Raw genomic sequence first — 22236 nt, 5'->3', positions numbered from 1 at the left:
TTACATGATCGGATAGAGGGTTAAATACAGAACATTTGCAATTAAACTCATTTCTACATGTTAATCCTGGATGTCACATTCAATATATGAATGCTTCCTCTTCTGCCGGCACCCCTCGCTTTCAATTCATGAGCTTTGTTTGTGCCCATATGATAAATTAGTAGCGGGCACACAGCTGTGCTGGCCAAAATGTCACTGAATCCACAATCCCCAAACCAGGCCCCTGGTGAGCTCACCTTCCACAGTGTTGGCGGACCCTGGATGAGCTTGGCAGTGGTGCCACAGTACTGCAGAGCCAGATGGAGACACTCGGTGCCAAACTCAAAGTCTGATTCACTGCACTGCAGAGGGGACACAACACAGAGGAGCGGCTCTGGACGATTGTTGACAACAATATATATTTCCACCACACTCAGTGGAACTGTGGTACGCTATGTTGTTCCGCTGCAAAATCGTACACACACTTGACATTTTCTAGATTTTACGGTTATTAGAATGGACGGTCCATCACATAAACGTCATTTGAAAATGGTGGGAAGCTAAATTACGCAAAATATAAACAAGACTGCATGCTAACATGCTCACAATGACAATGCTAAAATGCTGATGTTTTGTTTTAGTTTAGCGTGTTACCATTCTAACATTTGCTAATTCGCACTTATCACAAAGTACAGCTGCCTGAGACTGATGGAAATGTAAAGTCATTTTGACCTGAAATAGCACTGAAGGAAAAGTTAGGGGATCACAAAAGTTATCACAATGCACCCTGAGGAGAACATGAATGTCTTCCATTCAACAGTTGTCGAGATATTTCACTCAAAACCACACATCAGTACCAAAATCAGTAGGATTCATCCACTGAGGACCATGAATGTCTCTACAAAATGTCACGACAATCCATCTAGTAGTTGTTGAGTTACTACAGTTTGGAAGTCCTGGACTGACCAACAGACATTAATAATATTATAATAATTCCTACTTCTTTCTAGTAATAAAGTATCAAGGTTCATGTCCTTTCCTTGGGAACTTGGACGTGCTGCTCGGAAATCAGATTTTTTATGATGATTAGATTGATGATATAATTATATTATGAGATATCTTGCGTGCAAATCTGAGATTTTGTGCTGAGGGTGCTGCAAGGGAAAACCCCATGAAAGTCCAAAATGGAAATAAATATGTAAAAAAACTAAAATAAAAATTATGTTAAAAAGAAAGAAAGTCCAAAATGGAACCTGAACGTGCTTGGTAAACTTCACGCCAGTCTGCAATTTAGACTTTGACATTTCTACATACATGTACATCTGGAAATTTTGGCCTGATAGTGGTAAAGAAAAGCTCTGGGGGTGCCAATATCTTAAGATCATAAATATCCAAACCAAGTTTCATGGCAATATGGCCAATGGTTGCTGAGATACCAAGTCTTCAATGACCAACCAAACAACCACATCGCCATCCTTAGGCCCCATCTCCAAAAATATCAAATGAAAAAACATTAAACAAAGACCTTTGGTTAAATAACAGCATGAAGCATGCTTGGAAAGGTCTAAGTCTACTTAGTACACCTGCATTTAAGAATTGCCTCATATTGTTATTTCAGACTCTGAATAATATGGCCTGCTGTATACTCTATTGTACCACTATACACCATATGTATACCACTTGTTCGAGAAGCTTCTTTTGTCCAGACGTTTCTGAGATAATTTGGTTCTGTGCATCGTATTGTCGTCGCCTTGAGAGATGAAATTCTTCTTGAACTTGAACTTTCTGCACATAGTTCACCAAATATATCTGAAGCCTTTCATACACCGTCTGTGTTGAGAGCAGAGCTGGTGTTTGAAACAGAAGAAAAACAGGCTCGTGATGCTGCCGTCACCACATTTTTTTAGCAGACGGTTTTCTTTGGCTGATGGACTGCTGGCCCTGTAACGCTCTTATCTCTTTGAATTCATTTCATCAGGACATGAGACATGTTTCCACGCTGTTCGGCAAGATGTCATGGTTTTTCTTGTATGACATACTGATGCTACACAAATGGTTGTTCATGCGTATGTGAGAAATGGCAAAACTTTATCGTAGGGGGGTGATGGGGGCTTCTTCTGAAAATTGTTCAACCCTCGAACTAAACTCTTTAACAGTGTTACCCACAGGATTGTATATGTGTTGGCTGACCAAACATTTCCAAACATACAGTATAGTAATTTAACAAAAAATCTTTTATCATAAAAGCAGTAACTCATAAAAGGGTCCTTTCCTTTACTGCCCCTTTTCAACAGCAGAGATGTGACATTGTTTGTTCCAGTATTTTATTTCCCCTCGTTTTTTTTAAAGCAACAGTCCCAAGGCTCATTAGTTGGTAAGAACATGTGGTTCTAGTATATTTCACTGGAAGGAAATGCTACACATGCAAATTTGATGGTTTTATCAACTTTGAAAAACAGCTTAAATGAATGTGTTACCTGTTACACAAAAACATGCGTGACTGTGGCTGCTACGAAAGGGAGGAAGGGAGGAATCAGCTGAATGTCACTTTCAAGAGAAAATAAATAAATACAATACAGGTATGAAAGATCTTTGTGTGATTCTTTTTGCGCTTAATTAAGATTAGCTTATACACGTTATACACAAATGGACATTTTATTTGTGCTTTGACAGCTGGAAAAGCTCAGTTTGTGTAGACCACGTGGACGTTTGGATTGAGGCGATGAGCTCATCTGGTTTTAAATACAGTCAGGAATACAAAGACAAATCCATGCTACCTGAGATTACACCTGGGTAATATTTTATCAAGCTATAAAAGAGAGGGGTCTTTTATTCCATGGACCCTGGAACCGAAGAGAGAAATTACAGCAGAAATACGCTCTCGGTCTTGAGGTAATTTAACCTTCAGCATTTTCTCCCGGTACAAAAGCTTTCACTGGGGACTGGATAAAGTGTCTCCCCCCTTTGTCTTTTCAGCGCTAAGTTCTTCTACTCTCAATGGATGTCAAGCCACAAATGTGCAGCTCTCTTTTCGTAAGCATGTCCTACAGTCCTAACCTGACACTGTCTCGATCTTTTGAAGGGTTGAAGGAGAGGACAACAACAGGAGGAGTGAGAGACACTCTCGAGCGTCCCCCCCAACCTTCTCTTTCTCCGGCGACCTCCCCAGTTTGTCTTCATTTTTGCAACTTGACTGGCCTTGACACCGCAGCATAAATGTGAGCTCATTTTCTGAAAAGGCCAACGCCAAAGCCAACAAGGCTCTCAAAGCAATCTCAAAATCCATATGGGCCAGGAGTAAAAATAACTGCGGACAAACTCTAATTGGAGGCATACTTGAGCGCTTTGCTCAAAGTTTGCTGTGTTTTTCAAAAACGTGGCTATCGGAAGAACCATCTAATGGAGTCAAGGTTGAAATAGCACACTCAAATAAATAAGGTCAACTTCTGCAAGTCAAGTTTCCCATTAAGTTGGCTTGCGTTAGCCGGCCAAGTCTTTGCAATAAGCCCCGGCTTTCAGGGAAGAATCAGACACATTTACGGTTTGCGTCAGCGGACAAATTCTTTCCATTTTTCAGGTACACATATTAAAATGCACTCAACTGCTTAGACTATTAATCTGACTCCACCTAAATGTGCCATGTAATTTCAGTGCTGTCTCGCCATTTTTCCAACTGAGCCTTTGTTCCCGTTTGTTCCACAGACTAATCTGCAGCACTGTGGCAGAATATATTAATGTGTCATTCCTTTCCCAGATGCAGCAGAGGCCGAAGTGAAAAGTGATAGCACCCGCGCCACAAGCTCTTCAGAGTGAAACCCTGCAGGTTCTTGCACATCAGCTGAACAATGAAGGACTGTGAAGGCCTGTTATGATGTATGAGAACCATGAAGTCCTTTGTCATCTAAGTGGTGTAATTTTTAGAGCATAAATCTCATCCAGACTGTCATTCTATGAGATTTAAAAGACTTTCTCTTGTGCAATTATTCGACACCAGGAGTAAGCGGCACACGCCTGCAGGACTTGATTTGTCCCTCCTGGAATATAAAATCACATCTTTGTCATTACTGACTAATCCTGGATGCTGCTTGCCCTCTTCAGTTGCACAGATTGAATGGTACACTCTTACGCTGTTCCAAATGATGTATAACAAAGAAAAACAATAAATAAATGATAAGGATGAATCCATAAATGCGACCACTGTGCTTTTCCCCTGGTAGTCAGTGAAGGCCACTTCATGATGCGTAGATTTGACATTAAAAACACTGGAACTGATGGCAATATTATCACATTATTGAACAAGTAGCTGCTACGAAATAATAAAATATTTTTTTCTTTGCTTTATTATTTGTCTCCCCTCCCTCTGTATGTTTATTTTATATGAACAGGTATCTCTTGAAAAATAAATATTGAAAAATATATCTCTGTGACGGTGAGAGGAAGGTAGAGGGCCCAAATGCAGGGAGAGGCAGGCAGGCAGGAGATGTTTTGAACTCGAGGATTTAATACAACAAAAAACGGCAGTACAGAGACTGGAAAACTTACAAAGCCCCGCGGGAGAAATCCAAAAACAACGGTAATGGGATACAAAATGCACAAACTGACAGGCAAAACACAGGCAGAAACAAACTGACACAAGACAAGAGACGATCTGACAAGACACAAAAGGAACACAGAGGTTAAATACATGAGGTAATGAACAAAGGGGACAGGTGATACAAACACATCAGGGCGGGATAGGACAATCAGACAAGGCGGGAAAACAAAGGAAGTAAAACTAGGTATGACAAGACAGAAAACCAGACTATCACAATAAAACAGAACTACACACAACAAAATATACACAGACCACAGGATACAATAAAAACAGGACACATACAGAAATAACAATAACAGGCAACAGAAAAGTCCAAAACCACAACAATCTCTGATCTTAATGAGACTACCCGTTTTAAATAAAGAATTAAATAAATAAATACCATATTATATGCTACTCAATAACAACAGAGTTTTGAAAAACGGAGAGATAGTTTTGATAACGTGTGTAAGCAGATGTAAAAAACTGTAAACGATGAAGCTCCAGTAGTATCAGATCTGTGAGTCATTGTGAAAGAGCGCCACCTGCCCATTGACACCTCGCTGTGGCCGAAAATGGTAATTCAGCCTATTTCTCTCTGCCTCATGGCGCTTTAGATAAACGGTTCGATTCTAAGAGAGTAGAGGCCACATTAAAAAAATAACAAAACGACAACACAATCTAATGGGCTCGTATACAAAATAACTGGAAAAATTAGCCTAGACCTACTACAGTGGCAGCCGGGGCTAGAGAAAATGTGACTTAGCTTAGAGCCCAACTCACCATGACCATATACTGATTAAAGTTCCCATTTTATGGATGAGTCATGAGATTTCGTATACATTAATTTTACATGGCATATATCAAGCGTTACCCACAATTCCAATGGGCATCCTCAGCCAAATCAATGGCATTTGAAAACTAAAGCAATTTAAAATCTGAAAAGTGTCTGCAGTGACTATGAGATAGAGAGAGTGTGTCCGACATGGGAATGAACAGAGAGTGTGTACTACATGGGAATGAACAGAGAAAACAAATATGCACCCTCTGTGACATTGGAGGCCTTTAAATACCGCTCGATTCGATCTATATAGTTGTAGGTTGCGGTGCAGTTGCAAGACTCTGAGCGAAATGACCTAAATATGCATAGAGATGGGCTTTGATAAAGAGCTGCAGAATTTGATACTCTATCTCCCAATCTCAAAGCCGTCGTTGCTGTGCATGTCTGTCAGCTATGAGACTGTAAGTCAGCTGAAAGATACCTACATATTTTTTTATTACACATTTTTTAAGCTTTGACATCAAACTATTTGAATCACCTTGTCTGTTTGAAGACTTAAAAAGTGGTCTGACTTTGTCTCTGTAAGACCCGACTCCTCACTTTACGTCTAAACAGTTTAAAATTAGGGTAGCCTAATGAATTGTTGTTTCTGCCATTTCTGCCTTTCCAGCAATCGTTTTAACTACCTAACAAAGAGGAAAATGCTTATTTGAGTTGATAGGACGCCTAAATCAAAAGATTTTTTAAAACCCACATTAATAACATTTAAGGAAACAGGACAACGACAGGTCGGCTGTAGTTAACAGGTTATCACAAAAGGGCTGACTGCCACAAGAGGGACAAGCCGTCTTGAAACTTACGTTGTAAGTACTTTTCAATTACACGGTTATAGAGGCGCTCTGCAGCCACCGACCTGTACCCTCTCCTCACTTCTGGCTACATTTATGCTTCCTGGCTCACTGATTAACACAACTCACACAACATCACTCGTTGCTATGTCAACATTTTTTGTAACCAGGGAGTTGGGGACTGCAAAATCTTTGACATGTTAAATATCAGGGCTGGGACGATATGCTGTTGTCCCATTTGGATTCTTTCATGATTGGATTTGTATTTTCATTTATTGCGATTCTAGAAGTATTGAGTATTGCGATTTTCTTTGCCTTCTTTAACAAAAACAAAAGTTGAATAATACACTTCCAGAGACAATATATCATGAGACATTTCTGAAAACTAACTGTTTTCTAAGAAGAATGCACATCACATGTCAGTCAGTCAGTCAGACATTTATTTCATTTGTAAAGAAACACGTAACATGGGTTTTCTGCATTTTCTGCTTTCACTCTGTTTTGCTGGAAACAGATATGATGTAGTTGCCGTCGCCGTATCAAAAGAAAATATTTAGGTGACTCATTGGTGTAAAAAAAACAAAAAACAAAAGCATTGATTCTGGGGAAAAGAATAGATTTTAAAAATAGTTGCAAAACACGATACGATTTCCGATTTGGTCCCCCACCCCTATTAAACATCCTGTGCCATCGAAGCGCATTATGTCCTCCTTGTGTTTCTTTTCTTTTTCATCACGTATGCACTTATTGTTGTCATTATCACCTTCGTAGCCCCACTACTTTAAATTAGTAAAATCATGGAAATTAGTAAAAGCATGGTTAATACAGCAGCAGCAGTGTGAACATTCCATATGAAATACATAGCTGTGTGTATGCGAGGTGTGCATCTGTGTGAGTCCGAGTTAATGTGTTTATTTACTACACTTATTTTTATTGCTTTAATTGTTTTTTTTGGACATTTTATTGTATTCATTGTAAAAATTTGACTTCTTCTATTATTTGAACTGTTAAAAGCCCTCCTAGGGACAGGTGTTGCGAATTAGCCATGGCTACAAACACTGTGATACAGGCATTGGATTGTTATTTCTGTAATACTCTATGATTTTTTTGTATCTGTCCCTATTTAAATAAACTACAAATAAAAAAATAAAAATAAACTCACAACATAGTAACGCCTTCTTGTGTGTTGATGCTAAATGAAGCAAATGACTGTACCTTCTGATAGGCTTGACAGATGACGTCATATGTGAATCCCTGAGGCATCTCGCTGGCTCGGTACTTGGCTCGCTCCAGAGAATGATCCAAGTAGCCCTCTGATGTGGTGGCTATCACCGTGGAAACCAGAGGTCGGATAGCTCCTGCTGCCTGGGCAGAGTTTTTAGGATTTGTTTTGAATACAACGACAGAGAGATATTATACCCCTAGACAAGCTCTGTAAAGGGTGAACTTGTTGCTCTTGAAACCATACAACATCACTTTTAGCATTTCGCGAAAGCGTCTTGGGGGTGAAATGATACAATCAGCTCACAGTTTGATTACATTTCCTTTGTCTTAAGCGTGATATATACTTCTGCGTAAAATCTATGCCGTGGCTACGTACATATGTACGTGGAGACACGGACCCTGCGCCGTAGCCTACGCCGTAGCCAAGCCGTAGCCTGACGCGCACCTCTCGAAAAATGTAACAACACGTCGCTGCGACGCACGTCTTGTCTTGGTAGCGTTGCATTTCCCCCGACTCATTTCCTGGTTCTCCTTCTCCATAAACAACATGAATGAGGGTTAACTTTTCCTGTTCCAGATTTCCCACTGTGGTCAGAAAGCACAGGTTTTTCTCGCTACTCGCTCCGAAGCTAATCACCGTCACTCTCTCACTTCTCCCTCGCTCTACCACACACTCCCCACACACACACACACACATGCCGGCTCGACGCACACACCTACGCAAAAGTATAAACTTCAGGTCATACGTAGGCTACGCCGAAAGCTCTGTGGGAGCCTCGGTAGAATCATAAATCACACTTTAGTTGTCTCTAACAGTTTTTTTTTTTTTTTTTTTACAGAGTTTAGTGAAAAATGCAAATAACTGAATCCGTTACATGAAAAACATAAATCAGCTTGTTTTACAACTAGATGTGTATGTAAAAATACACAGAAGCATAAACCCCATTTTCTAAAGTGAACGTGGTGACCGCTGCCTTTCAGTTGCAATTTACCAGCCACACAGTCGCTGTTTGTTGTCCTATCTATATCTATATCTATATATATATATATATATATATATACACACACACACACACAGTATATACATCTATATCCTAATCTGTAACAAAACCACTTCATACAGTTATGCTGCATGCCTAATGGAACCACTTCTCTTCACAGTACATTGTAGATAAAAGCTGATCAAAATGTTGGCATAAAATGTCAAATCTGCAGTTTTGTGAAGATTCAATCATGTTTAACAACTCTTATCACAACATCATGCACAACATAATCATACAAAACACAAATAGGGGGCACTCAGATAGCTCAGTTGGTAGAGCGGTCGCATGTCTCTCTCTCTCTCTCTCTCTCTCTCTCTCTCTCTCTCTCTCTCTCTCTCTCTCTCTCTCTCTCTCTCTCTCTCTCTCTCTCTCTCTCTCTCTCTCTCTCTCTCTCTCTCTCTCTCTCTCTCTCTACTTTCGTGTCTTCAGCTGTCCTGTCTAAAATAAAGGCCTGAAATGCCCAAAAAATAAATGGGTCACGTGCTTTTTTCACAGATAAGAGGAACATTTTATTTTGATTTGATGTTGATTTACAGTTTTACTGGGCTTTTTCAACGTAAAATAAAGCCACACTAGAACGCCCCTTACTGTGCTCCATGGCAACACAACAAGCGTCTGGAAGTACGATCCTAAACGATTCCAATAAAGAAACGATTCCAAGTTGGAACCGCTTCTCGATGCCCAGTCCTACTGTTTGTACAAAATAATCCACATTTCTGAGACAGTATTTGCATCAATGGCACGAAAGAAGGCGTCCGGGAGTAGCCGGTCAGCCACACGCTTGCTGACATGAAATGAAAGGAAAGCAAACATGTGTTCTGCGTGTTACACATGCGGTTAAAATCAAAATGAATCTGCTGTTTTTCGGTGGAGACGGGCTCTCTGCCGTGAGCGTGGACACTGGCGAGATAATGGAGACCAGACCGCCTGCAGTGAAAGTTCATCACAAGGCGCACGCACACTCAGAAACACACCATAAACGTTGGCCCCATGTCAGGGAGCTCTTGCTTTCTTTCACAACCTGTGTGACCTGCCTTCAACGGAGCCTCAGCCGTGGATCATTACCGAGAGTGATCTGCAAGCGTGTTCGTCACAGCGGGGCTCCGTGACTTGGGTCCAAATGTTTTCCATTTATCGCTGACGGGATACACGCCGCCCACCAGGAGCAATGGATCTGTCAATGGGATAAACACTTCTCTAAAAAAAGATGGAAAGACCTTGAGGTGAGGTCACAAGACCTGTTTGTCGTCTTTGGTCTGAACCCCCGACTGGAAAACTCGACTTTGTTGTAATTGTAGCGTTTGGTTTGTTGATGTTCACACTGCACGGTGAAAAATGAGGCACAGGGACGCACAAACAAAAGTCACCCGTTGCTTTTGGGTAACTTGTCATCCCGCCAGGTCAAAGGTTTGATTCCTGTAACTGCAGCTGGCCATGATGGATTTGCTGACACTCTGCGCTGTAATTGACCTTCTCTGGTTTGAGAAATGAAGTATGAGCTCCAGTCGAGATTTAATTGGCATTAGAACTACTGGCCTTTTGGGGTAGTTTCCTCTATTCCTCGCTTTCTGAACTGCCGCTCTCTTGGAAAGAGACGCATCCTGCCATTATGTGCTACTGGAAACACTGACGATCCATCTTCAACCCATCTTTGAGTCATATTTACAAATGGGAGATCATTGTAATTACGATCGTTTCCAAGTTTTGACATTTACGGAGCTTTGAACGATTCCTCGTGGCAGAAATTGAATGTTTGCAGTGATCAAAGGCCCCGTGTTCACTGATTTCTGTCTGTTACTTTTTAAAGATTATTTTTTTTGGGGCATTTTCAGCCTTTATTTTGACAGGAAAGCTGAAGACAGGAAAGGGGGCGGGGGGGGAGAGAGGGGGGCATGACATGCAGCAAAGGGCCGCAGGTCGGAGTCGAACCCGCAGCCCGCTGCGTCAAGGAGTAAACCTCTACATATGGGCGCCCGGATAGCTCAGTTGGCTACTTTAAAAAATATGATTTCTATATCCTCCAGATATCCGCGAGGTTTAACATCGCAGTCCCAATTTGACAAGTAGGAGATCTGGGTTTCTAATGAACATTGGATGAAACTAACAATTATTTTCATTATTGATTAATCTGACGATGTGTTTTTCAATTCCTCTGTGATGGATGGATTGATGAAATGATGGATTTCAAATCCATCATTTTGTCTCAAGTGTCCAAAAATAGTGACAAAGGCCCATTTGCCCCGGGACGCACCGAGGTTGTTTTTTGTTGTCTTTTATAGAGCTGCAAGTCACTATTTTTTTTGGAGGTGCACGTCGAGCTACGGCGGAGGGCTCGGAGGGGGGGTTCGCGGCGATGCAGAGGGGTCTGCGGGGGTACGCCGTCGATTCGACGCAGAAGCATAAATCAGCCTTTAACCCTAACCCCCAACCCCCCATCCCTAGTCACTACACTTGCTCTAACCTTCATCCTGGCCTATCCACCTGCCCATTGCACATGCTATATATCCTTCGCTAATTCTGCACTCAACCCGTTCAGCCTCTTTTTTCTATTTCTTATGCAACAGTTACTTTGTATATTTATTTTTCTGTATTTATTGTTTATTTCATATTAATGTTTAATAAGTTTGTTTATGTATGCACCTTTCTCCAAGGCAAATTCCACACAAGTGTACTTATTGTGGCAATAAAACCTTTTGTGATTCGGATGTCGGAGGGATTTCAGTTCTTTTCCCTTTGAATACTCGGGTGTTTCAGATCAATTGGCTTTCATCATACTGACCCCTTGTTCCTTGGCAGCCATGGCTATCTTGTACAGTAAGTCCTCGTCCACAAATGGCCGCACGGCGTCGTGGATGATGACCACCTTCGGCCTCTCCTCCTCCCCGTCGCCCAGAGCCCGCACGCCGTTACATATCGACCTGTGGCGAGTCGAGCCGCCTGGCACAGCTCGAACCTTCTTGTGCTGGAAACGCTTGACGATGTCCGTCATCAGGTCCATGTTTTCTTTGGCAACGACGACCACAATGCTCTGGATCCATGACACCCTGCGAGAACACACCGTCTGTTTGGTCAGGTGAGAAGTCAGAAAGACCAGGAAGATAGGCAGATCATAACATCCACCCAGAGCTTCTTACATTTAGGAATCAGGGCAGCAACTAATCTATCGATTCTTTTTTTTGCTTGTTTAATCTGGAAAATGTCTGGGAAAAAGTTCCCAGAGCCTAAGATGACGTGTTCAAAATTCTTTTATGGGCCGACCAAGAGTCCAAACTCAAAGTCATTCAATTAACAAAAGACATAAAACAGAGAAAGGCGGAAAATCCTAACATTTGGGAAAATGAAACCAGCAAATGTACAACAAAGAATAAAAATACCAAAAGTGTCAAAGTGTCTTTCTGCTAAGCTAAGTGGTTAAGGGCTTTGGCGTCATATTTAGGGTACACACATAAGAGTTGTATCAAACTTCTAATCTAACTCTCAGCAAGAACACGAATGAGCGCATTTCCCATAACAGGAATTATCCCTGTGATAAATGAATGTGGCCCGGTTAGCTCAGTTGGTAGAGTGGGCACACATGTGCAGAGGTTTACCCCTTGACGCAGAAGGTCCAGGGTTCAAATCTGACCTGTGACGGTTTTCCTACATGTTCTCTCCCCTTTCATATCTCATTTTTTTTTACTGTTACCAACTTAATAATCATGCCACTTGAAATAACAAAAACCCAGGCCTTCTATCTGTCGAACATCTCAACTTCAGTTTGGTTTAAATTACAGAGGTTCAGGGATGGAAAATGCTTTGCCATCAGATTTTTCAAAGCTAACACTTGTACAATTTAAGAAGGCTGTGAAAGGTTTGTTTTTTTGTCTGTGCAATGTTATCCCTATGGAATGCTTTTGTAAACAACCCTAATATGTAACCCAGTTTAAGCCCTTCTGAGGGGTGTATTGCAACTCTCCATCACATCTGTAGGAGCCACATATTGTATGGTGTTCATGGTCTCATTTATATTATTTATTGATTATTCATACCTGCAAACTCAGAAGGGCTGAAAAGGTGACACCCCCCAGAAGAAAATAAAGGAAACACACAACATTTTCCCGGTGCTAAAACGATTCTTTCAACGATACTTTTAAAACGGTGCCTGAACTGAAAGATATATATAAATAAAGGAGCACCTTGGTCAGTTGTATTTGTCTGTTCAAAAATATAAAACAATAAAAAGTTGATCTAAAAAAACAAAAAAGGAGTACAAAACGGCGACATCAAAGAACGGCTTGTGTATTGCTAAGGCCACAGGGTCAAAATTAAATATTTTATTAAAAATGTAATAACAATAACTTATAACAATAACTTATTTCACCAGTAAATTACTGTTAACGACAAACACAACCACTGGATGGGAAAAGGGTATTTTACAATTACTTTGAATGCACCACGAGGCTGGCGAGGCTGAGTCTGTGTTTTTCAGACAACGGCAGCTACAGTCTGGTGTTACAATCCTCTCCAGTGAAATACAGACACACTTTTACACCGTTTAGCAGTCAGCATTTTAACCGTGTTTTCTCCAGCTGCTAGCTAACGCTAGGCTAACGTTACCTGCTAACGACCGTTTTCGGAGCATCAGAGAGAAGCGCAGGCATTTAAGTGGCACCTAAATAAGGCACCGAAATCTGCGTTGCTATTCGGGTCCGGTAGATAACGGTGTCGTTAAGGCACCGGTGCCGTAGCCCCCCCCCAAATAAAAACTCTTTGGATCTACACGATTCACATGGATGACATTTTCCGCAATTTTCGTGCCGAAAAAGTGATATAATTTGCAGGTATTATTATTATATTGTGCACTTATGTTGTAGGTGGTGGGCGTTTTCATCACGGTTTGAGCGTTAGTGATAACCTATTTGTTTGCTTCACCTGTTCACCTGGGTTTTTTGGGGCTTTGACAGAGAGGGGGTGAGCCTGGGAGCAAACACTTTCTGTTGATCGCTGCACTGATGCACTTATTTCAACTCACAAAGTAACTTTACATTTAGGAACTGCAGTGCTAGTTGTATTATTTTAGATTGATTATGTGTATATTAATCTGTAGTTTTTGTATATAGGGCTGGGCAATATATCGATATTATATCGATATCGTGATATGAGACTAGATATCGTCTTAGATTTTGGATATCGTAATATCGTGATATGACTTAAGTGTTGTCTTTTCCTGGTTTTAAAGGCTGCATTACAGTAAAGTACTTTTCTGAACTTACCAGCCTGTTCCAGCTGTTCTATTATTTGCCTTTTCCCCACTTAGACATTATGTCCACATTACTGATGATTATTTATCCAAAATCCAAGTGTGAAGATATTTTGTTAAAGCCCCAATTTTCAACCCTAGAATATCGCCACAATATCGATATTGAGGTATTTTGTCAAGAATATCGTGATATCTGATTTACTCCATATTGCCCAGCCCTATTTGTATATGTGTAAACCGAAATAAGTTCCACCAGTATGATAATGCACAACTTTCTAAGACCATGCATCCCTACTTATGAGTGACCGGGCTCGGATTGTGGATCTGACTCTCTCCTACTTTACAGCGCTAACACTGATGACTAATGACCTCTCTGTAATCACCGGGGCCACACAGGCAGCATCTCCATCCTGCTCTCCAGTCCCAGGATGTTGCCGCATTCATTTCCTGACATGTAACATGTAAACACTGACGACGAGCTAAGAGGAGACACATTTGATTATAAACACCGGTTGTTATTGGATTGTTGTGATGAAGGCCATGCAATGATCACCACACAGTGTAAACATCCACCTTCTCTTCGCTGTCATGGAGCCTGAAACCTGCAGAATACGTCACTGTCTGTCCTCCAGTGGAGGAAGAAATGCTTTCAGTACCAACATGTGATTTTGTCTTTGAGGTGGCTTAGAGCTAACCAAGCGTGGGTCACCTCTGCTTGTATGCTGTACCGTATTAACTCAGTAGAACATACTTATGAATTGTGTCTCTGTTTTAACATTTACTAATTCATTGTCCTGTTTTTCTTTCTTTATTTTGTCCTTTTTATTGTAATTTCTACCTGCCTAATGGACTACAGGTGGAAATTAGCCCTTGGGCTACAATCTGGCACTTTTACGTGTACTGCTGTACATGTTCATCAAATGTGCATTGTCCTGAAATAAATAATAAAATAATAATAAATACATGTAAATACATGAGAACGTATAACATTTTGAATGCAGGACTTTAATTTGCAACAGAGCATTTCTATGCTGTGGTATTGCTACTTTTACTAAGTAAAGGTTCTGAGTACTTTCACCACTGATCTCATGTTTATGTGCGTAGTAATAATAAGAGGTCTGACTAATGTAGATAGCTAGAGAAGTAAATAGTAGCTACAATAGTTCCTTCTGAAAAAAAATACTGGAGGAAAGGTGTCAGGATTAACTAAATGAAAATACTCCAGTATGCGTCAGACTGAGCAGCCTGAACTGCACAGACACACACCGACAGAGGAAGGGAAGTCCTGTCCCGTTTCCCTCTCCTGCTCTGTCACTAACGTTAACGTTACACCTGAAACGTTTCCTGGATATCTTCACAAATTATTGTTTATGACATTTTAGTCCTATCTTATTTTATTTTTTATCCTACCTCTCGAAAGCCTGGATAGTGTAGCTTATGAGCGGCCGACCCAGAAACGAGCAGAACTGTTTCGGTGTCTGTAGTCCGGTTCTCTCTCCGGTGCCGCCGGCAGGAAGAACCACAGACACCGGGAAGTCCACGCTGGATCCCCCCGGCTGGTGGTCGCTTTTCCCGGCCTCGCGTGTTGGGAAAATCCCGGGATGAGCGGGCCTGTCCGGGTCGCAACTATGGCTCTGCATGTTGATGTGGTTATCCTCCATCAGTTGGGTGGGTGAGGGGTCACGGCATGTAATTCCCAAAACTATCCATTCCCAGCTAATGGGCGGGGTGGGAAGATAGCGGCAACGTGGATGGAGAGTTGGGAAAACAACAGCGACGTGAAGCTAGAACCGTTAAACTGCGTACATCCGGTGACTGCTTTCAAAATAAAAGAAAACCAAAGTTGCTGGTAAAGATGCTCCATTGCTGTTCTTTTTATTTATTTTACCATAAAGCACCTAACTGGCATAACTTGGCAACGAATGTATACTGGGATACTTTTTCTGTAATCTCAAGTAAACTGTTTTCAAATGTCTTAGTTCTTCAGTGGTGAAAAACAAAGTTGAAAATGAATGCCATTGCCACCTTTAAATACTCCATAACACCTAATAGTCACCCTGTGTGAATTTCTTTATTGAAAGCAAAGTTTTTTGTTATCACATTTCATGAGATGTGGTTTAAAGCTCCAGAAAATTACGTTTTAAGTAAGACCTTAAATTAAGTTTTTTTTGTCAGAATAGTACAACGTTGCCTCTAAAATCGAAATACTTGAATTAAAAAATGACCAGTAATTGCCAATTCTTCCGTTTGTTTTGTACTGAAAATAGTATGTAATATTTATTTACCTGTCTGACTATAAAAACTAATAATCTCTACCACTGTAGAAAGCAGGGTAACTGGTTGATGGGATAATAGCCTACAATTACTGAGCAAGTATTTTGCACTCAGCATAAATATCCACTCAGATGTACCCTATTTTAAGTTTAGTTTGTTTTAGTTTAGTGAAATTTATTTTAAAAGGTGACTTTTTTCATTTCCGGTCAGAATTTAGTGGATACCATGGATGTATTGGTGAATACTTGACCAAAGATTATAAACTCTCTGGATTTGACGTATTTTTGGAGAAGATTCGGTATCTGCTACCATGTTGCTAACAGGACGCCACAGATCTAAGTTCTCGCGGGATTTCAGGTTATATCTCACTGCAGAAAGTAGATTCTACTATAGCAAGTCTCATGAGAACTCAATACTATATCAGCCTTTGAGAAAACTATTCCTGGAGTAAATCTTACCAAAATTATGTTTTAATTGTGTGCGGAATTCATATTACTGCCTGTAAGAAAAGCAATTTTCTACACATACATATTTATGATTTATTTTAAAATTAAGAACCTAATGTTTTTTTTATATCAAGAATTTTACTGTGAAGATTATAGCCATTGTGTAAAAATTGTGACAATTTCTTCCAACTTTCATCAGTACCCAACCCTCGTGTAGATGAAATATCACCCTGCATGGGTCATACATGTTAAAGTATCCACTGACAACAACACGTGATAAAAAAAAAAGAGTGATATTTATTTTCATATAAAGCTATTATAAGACTGATTAATGAAAATATCTTTTCCAGATTCCACCCACCTGATGACACCGTCTAAGCAAAACTTATCATATTATATGTTGCCACAGAAAATATATTACATCATACATCATAAATCTTACATAGTAACATTTTATACACATGGCCATACTTCAAAAAGGCAAGTAAGAATTTGATATATGTACAAGTATTTACACTGGATTGTGGAGATGTTTGGTGTTTACTGGTGGTGGTGCCTAAACTACAGATCTCCATCTGCATATAAAATGAATACATAGGAAACGCATGCACATGGCTACATCTGGGACAATGTGTGTCGACTCGGGGCTCCAGAAGGCTCTGCAGACTGTACACCCCAGCTCTGTTCACATTATCTTTCAACCTCGTGGATTCAAATGTCAAGACAAGTCCTTAGCATGCGCTTTGGAGTTCGCCATCATAGTGAGGAACCAGCTTCACATAAATCAAGTCCCAGTCGCGTTGAGAGATAATCCACAAGCTCTGCACGTTTGTGTCTCGATGTCGCGGGGACAAAACTCCTGTGGGTTTGAGTGGATTCAGAGTGAGTCTCAGGGTTCGGTGTCGTGCCAGTTCTCACTCAGCCGGTTCTTCCCCGGCCTCCTCTTGCTCTTGGACTTGTGCTTGTGCAGGAGCTGCGGCGGCGACAGAGCCGGCTCCTCGAACTTGTTGCCCGACTCGTTGTGCTGCCTTGAGTACCTCTTGCACTTGCAGGAGGTGACCACAGTGATTTTGTACGTTCTCGTGCTGCCGTCCTGACACTGCAGCTGGATGCGCTGGGTGCGGGTCTTGTCGTTGACACAGCGCCAGTCTTGGTTGCTGCTCCGGCGACCCCACAGCTTCCTGCCGTGGGCGCCGCCGATCCAGTTTTGAAGCATCTGAGCTGGGAGACACTCGCCAGCGCACACCAGCTCCTTGATGGGGTTGATGCTGGTGCAGTGGCCATCAGAGATGTACTTAGTGGACCTCAGCTCTCTGCATCCGATTTGGCCCCGTTCTGTGGAAAGACACGATCAGAATTGTAAGAATCTGGCAGCTGCAAAAGGATGGATATAGGAGAAAAGGTCTATCTTCTGTCTAGAAAATGTCGAGGAATAGTGAAAAAAAGCCTCTTTAAATTTTCACACAGCCCAAGGTAATGTCTTTAAATGTCTTGTTTTGTTCAGACAACAGTCCAAAGCCCAAACATATTCAGTTAGCCATCATGAAAATAAAACCTTGCATCTCTCACACTTGGTTGTGATAATGTCATAGATAATGTCCCTTATAAATAAACAATAAATAAATAAAATGTATGAAACAGAAAAGAAGCAAATCCTTACATATGAGAAGCTGAAGCAAGCAAATGTTGACTAAATGTCTGTGAAGGTTCTCAGTCATTCAGGTCATATTTATCAAGCGAAGGGTTGAACACAAGGGCAACTAGATTTGGTTAAAGGTGCGCCGAAGAACTGAAGAAGTCGTTGGTAGTCAGATGAGAGCTGAAACGTCTTCGGAACACCTTTAACCAAGTCTAGTTGCCCTTAAAGGAGAATCGCGGCGCAAAATGAACCCATAGGAGTTAATAACACATTGGGTACAGAGTCGACCGTTCTCTGGGATATGTTTTCATGCTAATCAAATGTGACCAGTTTTAGCGCAAATTGCTAATTAGCTTATAACGCTAGTTGTCGGGGCACAGGTAAAGCATTGAGAACTTTGTAAGTGCACAGAAAGTTTATTGCAAAGATAGTTTATAAAGACAGTACCGTTTGGTATACAGGCAGGCGCCATCTTGGGAAAAAAGTCACGATCAGTCGAACGACGAACGCGTGGTACCAGTAACCAGTAATATAGCTCAAGCACGGCGATTGTCGTTCGACTGATCGTGACCGTTTTCCCAAGATGGCGCCTGCCTGTATACGCGAACGGTACTGTTATATAAACTATGTTTTTAATAAAGTGTCTCTATACTTACAAAGTTCTCAATGCTTCGGTTTACATGTAGGGACCCTCATTATGCTACCGTGGGAGTGTGGTGATATTTGGAGCCTTGTTAAATGGTATAGAAATAGCGATTTCTTTTTACTTTACCCGTGTCCCGACGACAAGCGTTATAAGCTAATCCGATGTTTGCGCTAAAACTGGTCACATTCGATTAGCATGAAAACATCCCAGAGAACGGTTGACTCTGTATGTATTATTAACCCTTAGCTTAATTTTGCGCAGTATTTGTCCTTTAAGTTTAACCCTTCCCTGGATAACATTGACTATAACATTATTTTATTATTAAAATAGTTGCCGTTTCATTTCGATGAATCGACTAATTTTTGCAGCTCTAACGTTAGACTTAGTTTTCTGAGAGCTCCGAGTCAGAATGTCCTTTTCAGCACTAATTGAGACAAGAAAATGACACATCACAGTGACTCTGTCAAGACATTGAAAGGTAAGTCCTGATAATAGTAAGGGATTACTGCCCAGCCTTTAACCCTGTACATTATGTCCGTAATGAGCCCCTTTCGTAGCCTCTGGCAAGTCACAGGAACCCAGGCAAGGAGCACAATAGCATTTTGACCTTTCTACTTCAAAAAGCTGAGGGACTACGGCATGTGAGAAGGAAAACACTTTCTTATTTATCAGGATTAGCTCTGTGCAGCAGCTACGACTGTCTGTATTATTCTGCAGCAGGCTTCCAACACTGTCCCTCTGCTCGCCCCCTTCACCACTGTAACCCAAGCTCTGGTCCATTCATACAGCTCAGTGACAATGCCTCCCCCCCTTCTCTGTGACTGGGTGTTTGATGAATGAACTCACTCCGCTCCCCTCCCTCAGAGCCACAATCAGAGGCTCCCTGTTCACGGGAGAACACCTCCATTCGGACGCCAGCCAGCCAGTTGTGTGTTACACGGAGTGTGACCTCAGCTCACTGTGGTGATTGGCAGGGAAACTCTGCAGAGTCACGACTACGGCAGCAGAGCCGCTTTCAGTAACCCCTCCCTATACAGGGTCTGTCCACGACTCTATTGTAAGTTTACAGCGACCCTGTAGTGTTGCTTATTTACTTTTCTACAACTGCAGGATTCTTGCGATATGTTATAGTAGCTGCGTGCTATTTTAAAGTGTTGTGATTATGTAAATGATAAATGATGATGGCATGATGACAGAGCTGTGCGATATGGAGAAAATCAAATATCACGATCATTTTGACCAAATACATCCATGTCGATATTGTGGCGATACTGAAGGGTTCACTATTGGTGCTTTCACAAATATTTACACAATGAGAGTTTTGATAAATAATCCCCAATAATGTGGATACCATGACAAATTATAAAACAGTAAGGAAGTCCAGAAAAATGACATCACTTCACTGTAATGCAACCTTTAAAACCAGGAAAAGACAACACCTGTGTCATATCACGCTATCCAAAATGTAAGATGATATCTAGCCTCGTATATCGATGTCGATATAATACCGATATATTGCACAGCCCTACATGATGATGGGATTAGGTGCCTGATTAAAAGGTCCCTCATTTGGCTCTTTGAGATGTAGATATTGAAAGGAAATTTGGTTTCTTAAACCAGAACTTTATCAAGAGTTTTCGGCTGAAGGCATCCTTAAATGTAGAAGAATTAAGAAAATCGAATAAAGTAATGGGTAAAAAATGGAAATTGGAAATGGAACAGCTTGCATTTACTGCTAGTTCGGTTTCCTCACCTTATTCATGCTCCTTGGGCTTTAAGATACTAAAGGTAAGAGATTGGACCACAGTAATCCACTGCCTAATCCTAGAAAGCCAGTATTCAGATATCATGACTGTTTATGTCTTGCAAATAGCCTCACCAAAGATTAGAAATAACACCAGAAAGTAAAAGGAAACAATATAAAAGACAAAGATTCTACACTAGTGAGAGAATACTTTTCTAAAAAGCATCTTAAAGCACACACACACACACACACACACACACACACACACACACACACACACACACACACACACACACACACACACACACACACACACACACAGACGTTATAGTCCCTATACAAATAGCCCACTAAATGATAAAGCGGAGCATCCTCCGGTCCTTACCGCCTCTGTCGTGCGCCGCGCTGGCCGCTCCTCTCCCGCCGGTCCGTGCGCGGTTCAGGGTCACGTTGCTCTGAACCTCCGGCACCGGCGCGCTCACATGCGAGAACAGGAGCTCCGTGGCGTCGTTCTTGAATGCTTGGCAACTCCTCAGGAGGATGCAAAGTATGACCAAGGAATGGCACGACTCGTACGCGCTCAGGTGCATGGTTGCTCTCCGGGTATGGGGGGGTTGGGGGGAGAGAGATGTAGGTCCGGCTAAATGTAGACTGATTCTGGATGAAAAACATGGGAGAGCCGTGGTTTTATCCAGCCGGCCCGCCTCACGCTTTGGCAGCTACTCAGGTGCGTCTCTGTTGGGAGGCTGTGATTGGTCGCCACTGATGTACGCTCGTAAAATAACCCCGCCCACTGCTTTTTTTGTGGAGGGTTTAACTTTTGATCCTGAACGCTGCAGAGGATGACGATGATGATGATGATGATGATGATGATGATGATGATGATGATGATGATGATGATGATGATGATGATGATGATGATGGGATTAGGTGCCTGAGTAATTGGCACATTAACACATGGTTTTTGGTTGCTGATATAGCCTATTTATAAAATATCTAAAAAGAAAATTATAAAATCACACGAAAAAAAATTAATATATATAACTAAATAAAGTCGAAATAAATTACAATATAAAACACAGCACAATGAAACGAAAATGAAATGAAATTTTGGTAAATGAACCAAAACATAAGACAGGGATGGGGATCTATTAAAAGGATTGCCTATTAAAATGGGATTTTAGAAGCCATTAATAAAAAGCTATAATCAGGTAACTTGAAAATACCATTCCTAGACTCTTCATCTATAATACTGCAGAAGGAATGACAGAGACAATACTGAATATATGTATGTATGTATGTATGTATGTATGTATGTATGTATGTATGTATGTATATATATATATATATATATATATATATAGGTCAACTTTAGTTTTTGGTCTTTATCTAAATGCAGATGCTTCTACATTTCAATGACATGTTTTGCAGTCAAGTCAAAAACAGATCAAATTCCAGATGGTGTTGTGATTATGTGATAAACAGACTTTGCTTTCAGTGTCTACTGCTGTTCTAGGATTTCATTTGTAGTTTTCTGGATGTTTCTTTTCACTATAAAGCTAGAGTTTTGTTTTGTTGAAATTTGTACCAGTGTAGCTTCTCATCCTTCTAGCTTTCATATCAACTCTGAAGTGGTCCTGAGTCCCAGTAGCTGAGTTGCTGTGACCAGAATGTTCCTGCTTGTTTGAATTGGTTTCATTTGAGGGGAAATGAAATGTTCCCTCCCTCACTAAACTCCAAATCCAAGCTGGAGATTTATTTGACATTTAATTATTGAAGAGGAATAACCCCTTGAGATGA

The 22236-nt window shown here is 41.1% G+C and overlaps 2 protein-coding genes across 3 annotated transcripts in view; both read right to left on the bottom strand.

The window, feature by feature from the left end:
• Window positions 1–15472, bottom strand: part of crppa (CDP-L-ribitol pyrophosphorylase A) — a 54442-nt gene extending 38970 nt beyond the window's left edge. The window contains exons 1-4 of one of the 2 annotated variants that reach the window (XM_028581397.1): window positions 15098–15472; window positions 11228–11492; window positions 7397–7546; window positions 237–341 (exon numbers count right to left, since the gene is read on the bottom strand). In XM_028581397.1, the coding sequence (XP_028437198.1) occupies window positions 237–341; window positions 7397–7546; window positions 11228–11492; window positions 15098–15348 (771 nt within the window). In that variant the 5' untranslated portion in view covers window positions 15349–15472. The remainder of the gene's footprint in view (window positions 1–236; window positions 342–7396; window positions 7547–11227; window positions 11493–15097) is intronic. The other variant, XM_028581398.1, reaches the window with a different exon arrangement.
• A 1119-nt stretch (window positions 15473–16591) lies between these two features.
• On the bottom strand, window positions 16592–21216 carry sostdc1a (sclerostin domain containing 1a). Its single transcript, XM_028580729.1, has 2 exons — window positions 20822–21216; window positions 16592–17742 (listed from the first exon to the last, which is right to left on the bottom strand). The coding sequence occupies exons 1-2, from the start codon at window positions 21024–21026 to the stop codon at window positions 17297–17299; spliced, it is 651 nt and encodes a 216-aa protein (XP_028436530.1). The 5' UTR covers window positions 21027–21216; the 3' UTR covers window positions 16592–17296.
• Between the last annotated feature and the right edge of the window lie 1020 nt (window positions 21217–22236).

The sequence above is a fragment of the Perca flavescens genome, chromosome 6 (assembly GCF_004354835.1).
Source record: "Perca flavescens isolate YP-PL-M2 chromosome 6, PFLA_1.0, whole genome shotgun sequence".
In the NCBI taxonomy this organism is placed as follows: Eukaryota; Metazoa; Chordata; class Actinopteri; order Perciformes; family Percidae; genus Perca; species Perca flavescens.
This window is presented reverse-complemented; position numbering and strand designations above follow the sequence as displayed.

Bases quoted from the DNA above. Each gene is read 5' to 3' on its own strand.
- sostdc1a (XM_028580729.1), bottom strand. From the start codon at position 21,026: ATGCACCTGAGCGCGTACGAGTCGTGCCATTCCTTGGTCATACTTTGC. The intron at 17,743-20,821 runs GTAAGGACCGGA...GTCTTTCCACAG, and splicing joins CGCGGCGCACGACAGAGGCG to AACGGGGCCAAATCGGATGC.